This window comes from Camelus bactrianus, chromosome 3 (genome assembly GCF_048773025.1).
Source record: "Camelus bactrianus isolate YW-2024 breed Bactrian camel chromosome 3, ASM4877302v1, whole genome shotgun sequence".
Taxonomy (NCBI): Eukaryota; Metazoa; Chordata; class Mammalia; order Artiodactyla; family Camelidae; genus Camelus; species Camelus bactrianus.
This window is the reverse complement of record NC_133541.1, coordinates 79,183,457-79,200,547: the sequence shown is the minus strand read 5'-3', so window position 1 is coordinate 79,200,547 and position 17,091 is coordinate 79,183,457. Positions and strand designations below refer to the sequence as shown.

General features: G+C 39.2%; 1 protein-coding gene across 2 annotated transcripts in view; it reads right to left on the bottom strand.

Moving 5' to 3' along the window:
* The window catches only part of EPB41L4A (erythrocyte membrane protein band 4.1 like 4A), a 218,612-nt gene that overhangs the window by 33,338 nt on the left and 168,183 nt on the right, over positions 1-17,091 (bottom strand). For both annotated transcript variants that reach the window (XM_010971499.3, XM_010971500.3), the window contains exons 14-16: positions 9,758-9,848; positions 7,187-7,270; positions 6,101-6,214 (exon numbers count right to left, since the gene is read on the bottom strand). In XM_010971499.3, the coding sequence (XP_010969801.1) occupies positions 6,101-6,214; positions 7,187-7,270; positions 9,758-9,848 (289 nt within the window). The remainder of the gene's footprint in view (positions 1-6,100; positions 6,215-7,186; positions 7,271-9,757; positions 9,849-17,091) is intronic.

Genomic DNA, 17,091 nt, shown 5'->3' with positions numbered 1-17,091 from the left:
CTCTGGTCAGGACATACAGGCTCTTTAATGTCACCATCACTACTTGCGTTCTTCCATTTTCCAACATAATCACATCAAATAACATTGGTACGTCCCTGTCTTTACACCACATCTTTGAATAACTACTCAATATAGACACAATTATATAATTATCATTCATAGATGATCTAAATAGTGTTTCAGGGACACAATTCCATTCTTATATAGATTTAATTTTTCTTAGAGATGGTAACTGCCTAGTTTTCTATTATCTATCAGATGCTTAGTTAGCCTGGTGCTTGTCACTACTTCATCCAAACTCCGAGAGAGCTGCAAAACCCCTCCTGAGATGGATGAATACTCAAGTGATCTGCAAGTTCCATCTACATCCCTCCTGGAGCCCTCTGCCCTTCTGCTCACATCTGGACAGTCTGCTGTCTAATACTTCTGTATGAATATCACTTTGATGAACTCCCTTCACCGTGAGCCAAGGAATTCCTTTTGCTTCTCTGTATGATGGATCCCGTATTTCCAGGTCTCATGGCCTCTTGTCTTGGTTTTTGGTGGAACTTATCTTCCAGTTGTTGACAGAGAAAATGTGCACGGCAAGTATAATTTTTTTTTTTGAGAGCTGAATTTCTGAAAATGTCTTTATTCTACACATATAATTACAGTTTATCTGGATATAGACTCCTAAACTGAAAATAATCTTCCTTCAGCATTTGAAGGCAATGCCTCATTATTTTCTTCCCCTACTTTTGCTGTTAAGCAGCCAAATGCCATGATTCTAATTTGTGACCATTTGTGCATGGACTTTTTTTTCTCTTTCAGTTTCCTCCCTGACTCCAAGTTTTAAAAATTCTCTTTAAATCTGTAACGTTTTGACATTAAATGAAGAATTAGATTTTTCAATCTATTATGCCAAATGCTCAGTGGGTTCTCTCCATAAAGTTAAATAATTCCATTCTGGGGTATTTTCTTGTACTATTTCCTTAATAATTTCCTCTCCTGCAATTTTTGAATTTTTTTTCCCTTGGAAATTTCATCAGTCAGATATTTGATAACCACGTTTGATCATTTTCAAATCTTATTTCCATATATTTGTTTTGTTTTGCTTCTACTTTGGGGAAGAGTTCCTTAGCTTTATCTTCCAAATTGTCTATTGATTATTTAAAATTCTACCCTATCCATTTAAAATCTAAGAATTCTTATTCACTCTTCCCTTTCACTATCAAAGTTTTCATTTTTCTAAAGATAATAATTATAAATTTTAGAAATTTTTCAGTTTCTTGTATTGTCTCTATCTCCTGTGAGTTCCCCCCACATACTCTCTAATTGTTGGCTTCAGTCCCTGTCTTTCCAAAGACAAGCTATCCTCAAACGCCAAGTGATTACAGCTCTCTTCATTTAAGCATGAGGCACTAAAAAGTCTGGGAACCCCCGGATGGTGTGGTGCATGTTAACTGATGGCTTCACTGCAATCTGGAACAAAGTAATGTGGGTAATTTCAAGCATTTCATTGGAGGATCCTTTGAAAGTTGGTATCTGTAGGTCTTTTCTCTTGTATCTGTCCATATCTTACAGTGAGATTCCCTAATCTCATGCCTGGGAGACATAAGCCTGGTTTCCAGCATTCTGAGAATGAAGAGAAAAGGGAGCTACTTGGTAAGCAGATTATTCACTCTCTTGATTTTTCACATGGACACAATTTCTCTGTTTTACAAAGTAATCCTCTTCAATGAAGGCAAATAAATGCTAGTTTCTCACAGCTCTGTCACTGGCTTCTTAGCATTCTACCTATACTATCTTCTCCAGACAGCCTCATATCTATTTCATATTTCAACTAACATCTTTAAGAAATTTACATTTCAGTCCAGATGGCTAATCCAGCACCTGACTTATATCAAACAATCCATGTAAATCCCACACATGGACATCTCAAGGGTATCACAAATTCAACATATCAACAACCAAACTCAGAGTTACCGTTCTTGAGCCTGTTACGTCCAGGTGAGTTTTACTTTGATACATCACACCTCAATCCCTAAAACTGCACAAGCCTGGATTTCATTCTTGACATCTGTCACTCCTTTACCCCTCATTTTGATCCTTCCAGTCCCATTGCTTCTACCTCCTAAAGGGTCTCAAAACCATCCACTTCCTTCTATCTCCACATCACAACCTTGGCCCAAGCTCCCACTCTCTTTCACCAGGACTCATATGATAGCCTGATGCCTGCTCTTATTTCCTCTACTACCCTCTTCTGCCTTTTCTCCACAGGACAATAAGGATCATCTTCACACAACATAAATGCAGTTGTGTTATCACCCCATTACAACAACCAAAATCCTCAACAAGGCCCAGGTGTCCTTTGAGGTCTGGCCCCATCTTTCTCTCAAGCTCATTTCTAACACATTTCCGTTCACTCAGTGCTTGAGCAACACTGACCTTTCACCCTTGCCACAAACGCTCCTGGCTCCCTTCCATTGGAAGGCCCCTGCACACGCTAGCCCTTCAACCTGGAATGATTTTTCCTCTCTCTGCCTGCTCTGTATCTCAGAGCCCAGTTCAGGCATCCAACCTCAAGGAACATTTCCTAACCTCCTTGACTCAAGGACTCAGCAACACTTCCCTTAGTAGTGCTGGTTACACAGGTGTTTGATTTGTAAAAATTTATCACACTTATATTTACGATGTGTGGCCTTTTCTGAAGGCATGTTAGGTTTCAATAACAAGTTCTTATAAATCCCTATAAGCGCCATATTAACTCCGCTCCCCCTACCCCCCAAGGATATAGGAAAGTTACAACTGCACATGCATTTGTGTGATTCGTGTATTTCTTCCCCAGAATGTAAGCTCCCAAAGGTCAGGGACGTTCTCTAGTGCTGTTTAACACAGTGCCTGCCATAAAGTAGGCACCCAATAAACATTTTCAAGTGTGAAAATGGACAGAGGTGAAAATAAATTGTACCATCAGTAAGTAGGCTAGCTTTCTTCTTCCAGAAATGTTTAAACAAGCAGGCTTTAGGGGCTCCATGAACCTTGAAAAATTATATGAAAATTCATATGTGTATTTAATTATGTGCTTTTCCCCTCTAGGGAATGAATCCAACATTTCATCAGATTCTCAGAGAGTTTCATCACCCAAAAAGGTTAAGGACCAATGTTCTAGACTTGGCCAGAATTTAATAGATTTATCCATCTAATGACAAACAACTGGCAAAGTATGAAATTTTGATGTTTTGCATTATCTTGGCCATTCACTGCAAAATAGAATTTCTTTATGAATAAATGTAAGCCCTTGAGAGTCTTCCACGCTGATGACAAATCTCGGTTTTAAATGTCAGAGTTGATCCAGCTACCCAGGGATTTGTGCCCAGGGGCAAGGTAAATATGTGTGAAGACAGAACAAGACTGAGAAGGACAGGGACAATTGCAGGACATTCAGAGTGGAAAGAAACAAAGAATGAGCTGTGGTTCTTTATGCCAACACGCTGCAATGTCTAGTCTCCTCAAAACACACACGCCCAATCAGAGACCTTGCAAGTACCACACAGAGCCAGATGGAAGGCCCTGGTGCTCAGACAAAAAGCTTTCCTTCCCTGTAGAATCAAAATAGTCTTTCCCCTGGATGATGCTAATGAAAGGATCCTGTATCACTCATCACAGTTACTTCTCTAGATTACACAGGAAACCAGCAGAAAATGTACTGTAATATACAAGTCATTAAATCTGGATTTGGGAATATGTGTGCTCCAAACTATTTCAACAATTAGTTTGGAGGAAAAAATGTAAATTTTGATCATGTAAAAAGTTGATAAATTCATTTTCAAACATACTAAAATCAAAATGACCATCTGCTCAATGTGTGCAATTATTTTATTTAGGGAAAGCTGACAAAGTACACTAATAATTCAGGATGAAAAACTTTAAAAACCTATCTATTTAACAATAATCATACAGTGCCAAAAATCTCAATATATTTAGCGATTCCCACTACCCACATGCCCTTGACACACACATACACACAAATGCACTTTAAAGTGTTTCCCAGTGATGTTGCCTTGGTTTTAAGTCTTGTCCAAGTGGACCCGATGGTTGGTAGGGAAGGAGGGCAGAAAATCTTTCCCTGCCTTATTCAAACGATGGCTCATTATCCCTGCCTTTTTCAGATGGACAGACCTGACTCTAAGTTCCAGATGTGTCATAAGGAACAGTTACCATTTTCTCCCCAAGCCTCAGTTTTCTCATCTGAAAAAGTGAGGTAATAATGCTGGGCTAGGTATTTTCCATCGGCCCCAGCCCCATCCAGACCTATCTATAATCTCCCCTCTACTACCAAGACTAGAAGCCTGAAAATGACATTTTCCTGGACTCCTTGCCTCTTAGGAGCTTAGGTAGGATTTGAAGGCAGGAGAAAAGGGGAAGCAATTTTGCTTCTGGCATTACCTGTGACACCTACCATTGCACTCCTTAAAAGTGGGGGTTCCACAGCGTTAGCTGTGCTGGTGGCATCTCTGGCAGTGGCAGCAAGAGTCCTTTATACAGTGGTGGTGCCCTTGGCAGTGACAGCAGCAAGCACAGGCTCACGGGGGCCAGCTCAAAGGTGGAAGCAGCCTCAGGTTTCTGGGTAACACCCTCTTCTCTCCTCTTACCCCATGGGCAGCACAGCGTCCAGATGGCAGACCTGCGCCCCTCTCTGCCTGTTGCTCCTTCAGTCCTGCTCACACTTGTGCACCAATCCCTGCATGAATCCCTCTCTGCTGGAAAGGCCTAGTGATGGAATGACACATATGCCAACTTCCATGTTGTCATCATAAGGACTAAGTGAGAGAATACCTAGCAAGTAATTTGCTCAATACTTGGAACATGGTTAAGTGCCAACTATTTTTCCATTATTCTATCTAATGACTGTTGGTCTTGATCTCCCTCCCCCTTCTCAGTCCTACTAGGTGAAGGTGATGACCTTTCCCTCCTTAACCATCAAAGGGTATCAGTGAAGCTGGACCTGGTTTGAGAAAGTCGGGGATTGAGACTCTGGGAAACTGGCAGAAGTAGAAGGAATCAGACAGGGATGGACCAGTAAGTGAACAAGGCAGAGGAAAAAGAAGGGCTTCTGCTTTCTAAATCCACAGTGCACACAAAAAGAATCTTAATGGTTATCTGAGAACACAGCCTGGGAATTATAAGTCATTGATAAAATACCATTTACGCAGGCACCCAAAGTACAACACAGTCTCCCACCATGTAGAAATGAGATGAATTTCACTGGTAAGTCATTTCTAGGTCTTACTCTCTGAATTTCTCATATTGCCCAACTCGCTCTGCAGAGAGTCCCAAACTTCTAGATAATGGACTTTTTTCTTATATTAAGTACATACACACAAATATAATCACACAAACAATGTGACCTGCTGGGTAAAATGTAACAGGATTCAATTTTCTCTGTTCTTTGAAAGGGTTTTTACTTAAGTTTAAGCAACAATATCAGTCTTGAGAGCAAAGCACTCAGCCTCAGCTAAGAGGTCTCTAAATATAATTTTGTGTTTTCAAGTTAAAGCATTTAAAATTTTAATATACTAATGCATATCATTAATATATATTATTATACACTCTATATACACTACATATTACACCATATTATATACACTACATATTACACACAGTATATAAAATATATTCTTGAAATATATCATATACATTTTAAAATTTAGTCTTAATCACAATAAAGAGAGCAAGTTCCCATCAATTTAAAAAAATTTTTTTCTTTTAATTAAATTCCTTTTTGGGAGGGAGGTAATTAAGGTTTATTTATTTATTTTTTAAAGTAAGTACTAGGGATTGAACCCAGGACCTTGTGCATGCTAAGCACGCAGTCTACCACTGAGGTATACCCTCACCTCCATCAATATTTTACAAAATTATTCTCTGAAACTCTGGCTATTTAAGAGAAATGGTTCAGGATCCCTGGCTTATTTTACCTCAGAAAAACAAAACCTAAGCTCTCTGTTATTGTGGGGTGACCAAGGGTCATGATGTTATGAGAATAATGTGTGATAAAAAAGTGACTGGGGTCCAGAGCTTCTGGTGAAAATTAAAAGCTGAGGGCTGTCCAGCTTACCTCCTCCTTGTGGGCTGTAGAGAGTCATTGTCACTCCCACAGGAGGGATTTCGGCGGCGTGTGTAGGGGAACTTCGGGGACTTCGTGCGATCGTTGGGAGAGTTGTAGAGTCCGCTGGAAAGGAAGAGGAATGGTCAAGGACGCCTGTAGAGGGCCTGGAGGAGCTATCACCCTCACCCGATCTAGGGAAGTGTTGTAACTGCACGTTAGGTACTTTCAGGGGATACTGGATCGGGGCTTACGGTTCTCTTGGCTAACAAGACTTACTGAAAGAAAAGAGAGGTAAGATCTGATAAAACAAATCATAAAAGTCACTATTTTGCAGGAATGGGTTTGTCTCACTGGCTTTCAAAAGTAAGAAATGAACACACACAAATGATGACAATAATAACAACAATTTGAATGTAGGACAAACCTACCATATGCAGGTGCTGACTGAGTTGAGGGTTTTATATTCATTACCTCAGCTTAGCTTCCTATCAGTCCTAATCACTGAAGTACGATTATTAGGCCCATTTAACAGAAAAGAAAATAGAAAGATAGAATGTTTAATTCAGTGACCAAGTGGTAGAGCTAGAATCTGACCGCTGGGTGGTCATACCTGGAACCACTATAACTGCACAGCCAATAAGTCACCATGTGGGTCTGTTACTGTCATAGTAGCTGTGAACAAAAGAAACTAAACATACCTATGTTTCCAGGAATAAAGGTATTCTAGAATCATTATTCATCAGCTATAGTTTTCAACTATATTTTGACATTTTTACAAGAACAATTATCACTAATATGTCATTAAGCATTTTCAGAAACATATTCTTTTATCCTAAGCCATCCTAATGACCTTTCAAGCAGTTTCTTCATATACACAAGTTTTCCCTTCTGTCTGCCCGGGAGAAAGTTTCACATTAGGACACATCCTGTTGATTTCTACAGAAGTTCTCTGTCACGCCGATTTAGGAATCTGACTGCCTTGTCCACAGTTAGTCCTCACCAGCCACAAAGCAGTTGGAGTCCATTATTTAACGAGCTCCCATTGCTGACCCCTTTAATACTGTTCCTTTTCATAAAAACAATGATTCTCTTTACCTCTGGGGGCCATTTTCTTCCCACGGTGCATGAGATTTGCTTCTTTGGGTATCAGGGCTGTTTTCATTCTTTGCTTTCTTAAAGCTTTAGTTAAAAAAAAAAAGTTTGGAAAATTAACTAGAAAATAAAAGGAAGTTAACTCACCTACTTATTTCCTTAGTCAAATTATTTAACAAATGTTTAATGCGTGTGCTTTTGTTTATACCTGGGACTCATTCCAGAAAGAATATAAAGCGGCTGCCCTTGAAAAAAAAAAAAAGTTTCCCACAGTACTTTGGGGTCTCTTTTCCCTTTCGTTCTTTCTAGTTTTACTGCTATAAGTCAACCAGAAGCCAGGTCATCAACTGTTAAGAAACTTTCTAAAAAGTCCACCTGCAGAATACGAAGAAAGGGCAACCATCAAGCCAAGAAAAGAAAGCTGAGGCGAGGACAGCTGGAGTACCCGGGCTCGTGAGGCTGGCTCCTCTTTTCAGCAGTGGGCAGAGACCGCTGGCTCTGGACCTGGGTCTGCATCTGTGCAGGCTGGTCAGCTCTGGGCAGGGTCGGGCTACCCAAAATGACCTTCCCTGCCCCCAGCTTCCGCCATACCTTGGCTTCATCCTACCAAACCAGAATGACTTTCAAATGCTATTTCCTGACTGGGTATCATCTTTCTGCCCTAAGAATGTAAATATAACTGAGTTGTTATTCAACTCCAATAAATTGTTTTAGAAACACACGGGAGACACGAGGAAGGGATTCATCAGAAGCCTTCCATCACCAGAGGAGGAGGGGAAGTGTGTCACCTCCTATTTCCCCAGGAGTCTCTGCTTCAAAAAAGTGCTACTTAACTCCTAATCCATTTTTAACCCCAGCTTTTTGAGGAATCCTCTATGTAACTATCTGGAAATATGGTCATAGCAGAGTTCTTTCTAACAGCCAAGAAAGAAAAGAGAGAAAATGACAGGGTTATTTCAAAAAAAGAAAATAAACTTAATACTCTAGCATACCAAATCATACAGGAATTAATAAAATATAAGCCTAAAAAATAGCAATTTGACAAAGGCACATAACACAGCATTAGCAGATAATAGGTAGGTTTTATATATGAGTGATACATTATTCTTTTAAAGGTTAAAAAACAGTGGGAAGATCGAATTTCCAATGTAAAAGCTTACTTTTGAGATGAGAAAATGTAAATATGATAGATATTTATTACAACAGCAGAGAGTTTGTGTGTGTTTAATAAATCAGAAAGAAAAAGAGAAAAGGGAGACTGAGAAATGCAATAGGGAGATGAAAGGGGAATTGCGAGAGGAGGCAAAAGTCAAAGAATAATGAAATCCTGGGGGGCAAATTAATTGCATTCACCTACTAAGCTCTTTCTCATCCAGAGCTTGAGTGGGAAAATTTGGCAGCCCTTCAGGTATCCATCCTATCAGTAAGAACGCAGTCTCGAAGGAGACTGAATTCCTTCTGTACATTCTAAAAAGGCTCAGGATCTGAATTTCATGGAAGATTACTGTTCTTATGTCAGACTTACCATAAGCACATCCTGTACATATAGATTAAGCTGACTCTCCTGCCATAGCTGTGAGGCTGACTAAAGGAAGCACGGTAAGCGAAAGTGTGTGCAAAGGCAAAGAATTTGTCATTTCAAAAAGAGAATCTGTACGGGAAGCATCCTGCAACTAAACAAAAGGGGATGTACGCAAAAACTTGGGGGAAAACACTGACCTCTGAAAAGCCTCCCACCTTGGAATTATTTTGCTAAGAAACCACAAACTATATTCTTCCAAGTAGCAACAATCCAAATGAACGAAAACACCATTATTTACTAACGAAAGATGGAGGCGATGATCTAAGAAGTCTTTTGAGGTCACACATTTCTGACAGCTCGGACTTTGCCACGATGTGTGCAGAACAGTCACTATAGAGAAACTAAGCCCATGAAAGCTGCTCATTGTATGTCTAACATGCTGCTCTGGGAACATAATTGGAGATAGGGAAAAATGACGCTGCAACAGTGTCTTAACGGAGAACAAGGCTGATCTTTCAGGGAAACAACTCATGTAACATATGAAGAGAAAGTCTTTCCCCTGGGGAATGCTACTGGGAAAACGGATGCAGGGGACCATGACGCCTCACTATACATATGCAATCATTGCCTTCTGAAACCTTACGCCTCTAAATGCTATAAACCCTCTTTCTAGGGCCACACTTCAGTGCACTGCTGTAATGAACACAGTACATTAAACATGAATATTACCTCCTTTACTTCTCAAGTCCCTTTGAGTTAGTCCATCATAGCACACCATTTTACAAGTCACATGGAATTTCCACTTTGCTGCCGACCTGCAGACTACCTGGGACTTCCTCATGCTGACATTAGGAGCACCTCCTTCAAATGAGAGAGGCATGTCCCCATGTTTCAGATTTCACTGGCATTTTAAAGTATTCTTTGGCCCACAGACTATTTAGGTCAAAAATATTAGTTGATTATCAAAGTGAAAAGATTATTAACCCTGCCAACAGGAAAAATCACTTCTGTGACAGCATATAGTGGTGTGTCCTTTCACTTAACTGACTGACCTTTTTATCGGTGAAGGTGCGATAATTTTAGTTGTTCCTTCATTTTCTCCATTTTCCATGTTCTCTGTTACCCGATTTATGCTGTTTGAGCCTAGCAGCAGAGTGGGGAAGAGACCAGCGGAGAAGAAAGGGAAGGAAAGAGTGGTCAGAAAAACACAAAGAAGAAAAAAAAATGTTAGTGCAATTTCAGGGACATCATGGCACACTGTATTGATAAATTATAATTCTAAATATATAATGAACTGCCCAATAAATATGAGGCACTATTTTCTGAAATGTACTAAGCTCCCAACATAACAATGTCCAAGGGGGTCTAGGCTATGGTACCATTTTAAAATGGGAACTTTTGGGACTTAAAGAGTTAACTAAGTCCCCATATCACAGATGTTCTTTACTTTAGACTGTTAAAATAAGAATCTAAGATATTTAGCACTATTACATTGGAATGTAAGCCATTCCAATCAGTCTTTGATAACTATGTTGTGAAAAAGTTACTGTGTCTTGGCATGCCATGATAGTCTTTATTCTAAATTAAATCTCCTCCAAATATTTCAAAACTGAAAATGTCCTAATTCATAATGCAAACGGCAGAAAGAGAGTAATATAGATGTGATTTGTATCACTCATATACAAAAAAAGTTTTCAAGTGTGTTTTTTTAATGCAAACATCCCTAAAAGTGTAAAAATGACTTTTAAAAAGCTGTTATTCCACAGATTTGCATACATGCTAGATGGACCAGCAGAGGGAGCCCCCAGCAGACACAATGTTGCAAATCATGCTCCAAATAAAGTGAAGCGGCTAGGTTCATCCAGGAAGTCTGGATCCCATTCTTGGGGCAGAGGCTGATAAGCCTGCAGGGGGAGATGCATGGGCACTGATGACAACTCTACTCTTCCCAAGTGGCATGCTCCCTCACTCTGGGAGGTACACAGGAAATCAGGAGGGGATGCCCAAAGTCCTTGCTCAATTAACCATGTGGCACGCAGGTGCGTCTCCCTCAGCACAGTTCAAGCCCCTTCAATCCAAAGTGTAATTACCATGAATGGTTCTCGAGTCAAGAGATGAGTTTGTAGTACTAATAAGAGCTAATATTTATTGAGCACTTACTATGTGTTGGGTGCTGTCCCAAGTAATTCCTGTCTATTTACTCAGATAACCCTCAAAATAATCCTATAATATAGATACTAATATTATATCCACTTTTAAAGGTAAGAAAAACAGGACTTTCCCAAGGTCCCCCAGCTCATGAGTGGGGGGCCAGCTTTGAAACCAAGTAGTCTGGCTCCTAAGACTTAGCTCTAAACCACCATGATACACGGCCTTCCATGACCATCTGTGTCCCATCCTCAAAAGTAGGTCTAAATTAAGGGTCCACTCGGAGAAACAGACTCTTCAGAAGATAAGTGGATAGAATATCCAATGAGGAGAACATTTAATAGTGAACTAAAAGAAGAATTTTCTTTCAAAGGCAGCCAACACTGAAAGACAACAAGACAAACATATGAGCACCCCAAATTTGGCAATTCCCTCCAGGACATTTGGAGGCAGGCTTGGCTACTCATCAGGAATGATAAACATTAATGAATGCACCTTGGATACAGAAAGCAAGCAGCAGTTTCAAACGAGAGTTCCAAAAACTATTACTATGTAGAATTTGACATGGATTCAATATCTGAACTTTGGTCCTATTTTGGAACCCTGAAATGAAAATGTGAACTTGAAGGTATGTGTTGTCAAAGGTAAGCTCATACGGGGCAACACGCAGAATCCAGGCATTAGAAAAGAGTAACATTGGGGTCTATGGGAAATTTCACCAGGTAAGACAAATGGGACACGACCAATGACCTTGAACTACCCCATGTGCTATCAGACGTCAGAGTGGCCAGTCACTGTCTACTTCGCCATAACCCTTAATAAAAATCACAAAGACAGATTCCCCAAATTGCAGGCACAGATTTGAGACGGAGCTGCTTCTCAAAAGTGGAACTCCATGTGGAACGGGCCTGGGACAGTGGCAGGAGTGATTAATTTATTTGTGCCCCAGACAGCAGATGTGCCCCAACATCAGGATTTTTAATTGGTCTGAATAAACATGTTTTAAATGTGGTATTGTTCTCATCAGGTATTACTTATTTATAATATCAGAGATCTCTGTTTCGCAGGCTGGGGGAAGGAAGGAGCACAGATATCCAGTGGCAGTGACAGCAGCGGAAGAAGCACGGAGTGAGAGTGAGCATCACTGTTCACCGAAGCCCTGTGCAAACAGCTTGAGAAGAAGCCTGAGTTTGCTCCGAGTCTCATCTCTTTAGACTGACCAGTCCTGTCTTAGTCTCACAACCTCGGGGAGACTGAGGCCACTTAATCACTGTCACCTAGTTTCATTCCAAAGCTTCCAAAAAGTTAATAACCAGGTAGACCAAAAACTGAGGAATATTTTAAAATAGAAAAATTTCAAACTGTATATGCCATATGTATTTGCTTAAAGAAACCAACATCTGGTTATTCACCATATTCAAATCATAATTTTTGAAACCAAACACTGAATCTATGGTTTTCCCAAAGAATTTCAGGGAAAATAAAAATCACATACATGCTCTCTCTCAGACACTCACAAACACTATAACCAGGCTTCTTCAAAATAACTGTTAGATACACAAGACTATTTTACTAACATATTAGTCATGTAACACTCATATACACATTATAAGTAGATAAGGTATTGTCAGTAATATATCTAATTCATGGTTCCTTTATATTCTGAACGGTGGACTACTAACCAAAAGACCTCTTTATGTGTATTTTCCTCCTCTATAAGTATGTGAATTGGACAAGCCTGAGTGTAAAAGCCTTACTAGGAAAACACACTATAAGTAGAAAAACTACTTACAAACCTTAACTTCCTGGGAGCACTTTGAAGTATCCATTCATATAACATTCATATCCTAACTATAAATTACTCTTTTTTATTTCATGAATGTAGGGTTCTTTAAAAGCTCTAATTAGGCAATCTGTATTAGCTTTCCTTATGTTACAAAATTCGCCCTTAAAAGTAGTAACTACACTTTTAAAACACTGTATTTTAAACATTGTCCTAATGGGGTCAAATTAGTGAGATTTTTTTCATCCTACTACCATGTAAGAAGAAAGCTAAGCAATTAAATAAACCTAGGTTGCATACTGCTTACTGAAATCTGCAAAGGTGAGAGAGATGGTTATGCGTTACCTAGGTTTAGCGACTTTGCATTCTGCTGACATGCACTAACTGCTTTCCTTTTCCATACTTTTCCTCCCCTCACCGTACCACCTTCCAGAACCATCCCTCCTACATTAGCCCAGATTCTTGGACTATAGAAGAGGTGACCTGACAAAACCCATCACACCAAAGGGCTCGTGTCTTCATGTATTAATTGGCCACAGAAGAGGTCCATTTCAAAGAGAAAAAGGAGAAGCCAAACATTAACTAAAATAATTAGCTGATAACAATGGAATTTCAGGCATGGCTCCAGGAGATATTCTGAAGCCGGAGAAATCGTTTTTCCCCATTTTTTTTTCATTGTAAATTATAACAGACCACCAGAAAAGAATGTAACATACATATATGAACAGTTTAAAGAATTATTATAAAGTGAACAGCTATTTAACCACTATTCACGGCAAGAAATAAAACACTGAGGGCAATTTTCCTATGCTCCACAAATCACTCCATCTAGGACAACTCTCTTTTAGATAAGGCCAAACAGCTGTTTTCTCTCTAAAATACCGAGAAACATGAATTATTATGTATATATTTCATAAAACAGTTGTAGTATATATAACAAAATTATTAAAAATTTAAAAATTAATAAAACTGAATAAGGCCCCAAAATCTTTAAAAAAAAATGAAGGACATATCACTGGGCCCCACCCCCATGACTGTCAGCACAGTGTCATACACATGGTAGGTACTCAGTGCAGGTCTATTATTATCTCCTATTTTTTCCACTCTAAGGGAAAATTCAGGATAATGATGTTATGTTTAAAAAGTGTCAAAACTAAGGCAAAAATATCTGGATATGGTAGTATGGGAAATGTGGAACCAGAGGACACGCAGCCATATCCTACAAGACTGGGCTACTTCTTAGAGCTTTAAAAGCAGTCTTCTGCCATAGTGTGCTACTCTTTTAAATGAGAGCCGCAGATAATAACAAAGGTCAGTTACTGACTTACGGTTACTAAGGCTCCTCTGTACTTTATTTTAGGTAAAATAATATATTAATCTAGCAAGACCATTTAGAATTAGGAGCATATAATTCACTTTACCTATTGTTCACATTAAAAAGACAAACGGCTTTATTTCAAGACGCTAGTCATATTTGCAAGAATAAGTTTATTGGGGACTGCCAAAGTTTATTAAGAGCCAAATCCAGCTCATGACCCGTGATCATTTTTGTCTTTGGACGTTTAGACACTAATACGGGCTCACACAATATCCTATCAGTTAGGCAGCACTGTAGTGCCAGCATCCAATGCTCCATTGCCTCATTTGTTCATTTTTTAACACCCTCTATGCAAATGACTCCAGCCTGTGTGCACCAGACCATTACGAGGCTATGGTGTGGTTTGGCTCTGTTCACGTTTGAGTGCCCTCATCTTAAGTGACCCTCGCCCTCCGTTCAGGAAGAGTGGCTGTCAGAAACAGAATCAATTTTCCCAGGACCTATTTAGCTACTTGATCTTCAAAGTCATCCCTGTGATGTCAAGATTTCAAAATGTGGTGATGAATCCACATGGATGTTCAATTACAAGAACACTTTGCATTTAAATAGTATTATGAGTCTCACAAAATTCATAGCTCAGTTTGACACTTGTCATCCTTAAGTTAAATCTTTGATGCCACTTAAATGTGGCCATTGCTTTGAATTTACAGCATAGGCATAGAGGATGAATGTGTGACATTAAATTAAAAAAAAATGTATTTGGCAAGTGAGAATGCCTCATTCTGTTCTATGGGGAAAAGGACAAATAGCCAGTAAGTAAGTCCAGATTGTAATACATACATGATTTCACTTAAAAACTCTCAAATATGATACATTTGTAAACTTTTAGGCTAAATTTTATCCACTTACTCACATTTTCTTTTCTGATCTAAATTTTAAAAAACTATACTTGACACTTAGAAAAATAATCAGGACAGAGTTTAACTATTCCCTATACAACAGATTATTAGGTTTCAGTAAAGACAACCTGATGTTCTCTTATCTGACCCAGAATGACTGATCAGAAGAAATGTGATATTCATGAATTAAGAATGAGCTAATAACTGGAAATAAATTTTAGCTCTTGTTCGCACACTGATAGTATGAAGCCATTTTGCATTGGTTTTACTAACTTTAGACTGAGTACTGTGGGGAAAATGGCAAATGAAAGAGCAAATTAGCAAAATAAAACATATATTCTAACACCACCAATTACAGTCAGACAGTAAAATGGCCAAGGAAACCTCATGTATCTTTTATCCTATCATCATGGAAGGCTTTATATTTGGCAAAACAGACACGCATTAAATCAAGTAAAATGAAATTAAATTTCGAAACACATGATTTGAAAAATAAAGGTATTTCAGTGTCTAGTGGCTAATTCTTTAAAGTTCAAATGCCTGATATTGGCCCATTTATCCCAAAGAGGCAGCCAGCCCTCTGTTTTCTTAAGTGTTTCTGTATTCAAAAGTTCCAAGGGTGGTATTTAAAAACAGTTACCTCTTTACCACAAACATACAGAAGACACTGATTTTGCAACATGTCAACTGCATGATCAAACAAGGTATTTTGCTAAAAAGCTGGAGGGAAGATCAAGAGTGGGTGTGGATGAGAAAGATGCTAGGAAAATACATCTATGCATGAAAGATCCCTTCCTTGGTTGGTCTGCTTCCAATTTCTTCTGCCCTGACCCAGCACTCTCCTGGATCCCCCTGCTTTCCTCATCACCAAAATGGTCAATCCGGGAGCATGAGAGGTGAAGACACTTGAAGAGGACACTTGGTCCTCTGCCCGGCCTACAGAGGCACATGCACTGAGAGGTGGTCATGAATATCCTTCCTTGAGGGTCAGAATGGTGGGTTTACTAACAAAAAAAGGTTCTTCTGAGCATCTGTTAACACCCTTAGAGTGGAACAAGAGGCTCTACTCTCTGAAGAGCTTGTGATCTACTCCTGTGTATGCTGGAGGGGCTGCCAGACGCAGTGACAGCAGAGGGACCCTGATCTCTCCTTTCCGCCCTCCAAGGGCCAGTGTGAATGGTTCAAAGGTAGGTGCTGGCATTGGGCCTAGGAGGGCGAAAGGAGAGATGGGTGCCCCTACCTGTGAACAGATGGCTGGAATCAAGAGGTGTGGCAACTCTCTTAGACACTAAGTTTTTCTTCCTGTGATATCAGGTCACAGTCTGAGGGAAGACAGTTAAGTAAATGCCCACATCCTGTCTTGGTCCTGCTCTTGCACTCCCCGCAACAATCCCCCAAACAGGGCCACGCCATTCAGAGCAACATTCAGCAAACCATCTCCAATCTCCTTCTCTCAAGCCCCACATTTATGGTTAGCTGGTCTAGGGCAGGTGGACAGTTCCGTACCTGACCTAAGGTTGGTCCTGTTTCAGAGGAGTGTGCTAGACCACTGATTAACAGACTTGATGTAACGGTAGTAGTATAAAGTACATACAAATACAATACAAATAATCGTACGTTAAAGATTGCTTTAAAAAGGCAAAAGTGGGAAAATTTTTACCTTCCTCTGCTTCCATATTTGAGCTCATATCTAGGAGGCCTTTACTCAGTGTTCTTTAAACTTTTTACACAAGTGCTCACTAAAAGAATTTGAAAGATAATGTACCTCAGTGCATGCTTCTAAGAAAATACCTAACATTTTGCATCAAAATTTCAAATAGTACCAAAGGATATCATTTGCAGCATATAGTAAATATTGACATTTTTAACTGTTTCATGACTCTCTTAATATATCCAATGTAATAAAATACCATAAAAATTTGATACCTACAGCCCCTGACTTTAAAAATACATGAAATGAGTTTAGCAGTTAGAAATTTCATAGCATTCTTTTTTCTCCTTGTAGTTGCAATTCAGTTACAACTCCTCTGCAAAAATCTCTCCCAAAGTAATACGATTTATGCTTGAGAGTTTTTATTCTCCACTCTATCTTACTTCTGTGACAAAAAAAAAAAAAAAAAAAAAAAAAAAAAAAAACCCAGAAGTAAAGTAAAAGTTTTATTTCCCAAAACCACAAAGCTCTACTAGGTAAAAATTTTTTCTGAACCAAGTTATCATTACAATTATTAACAGCATATT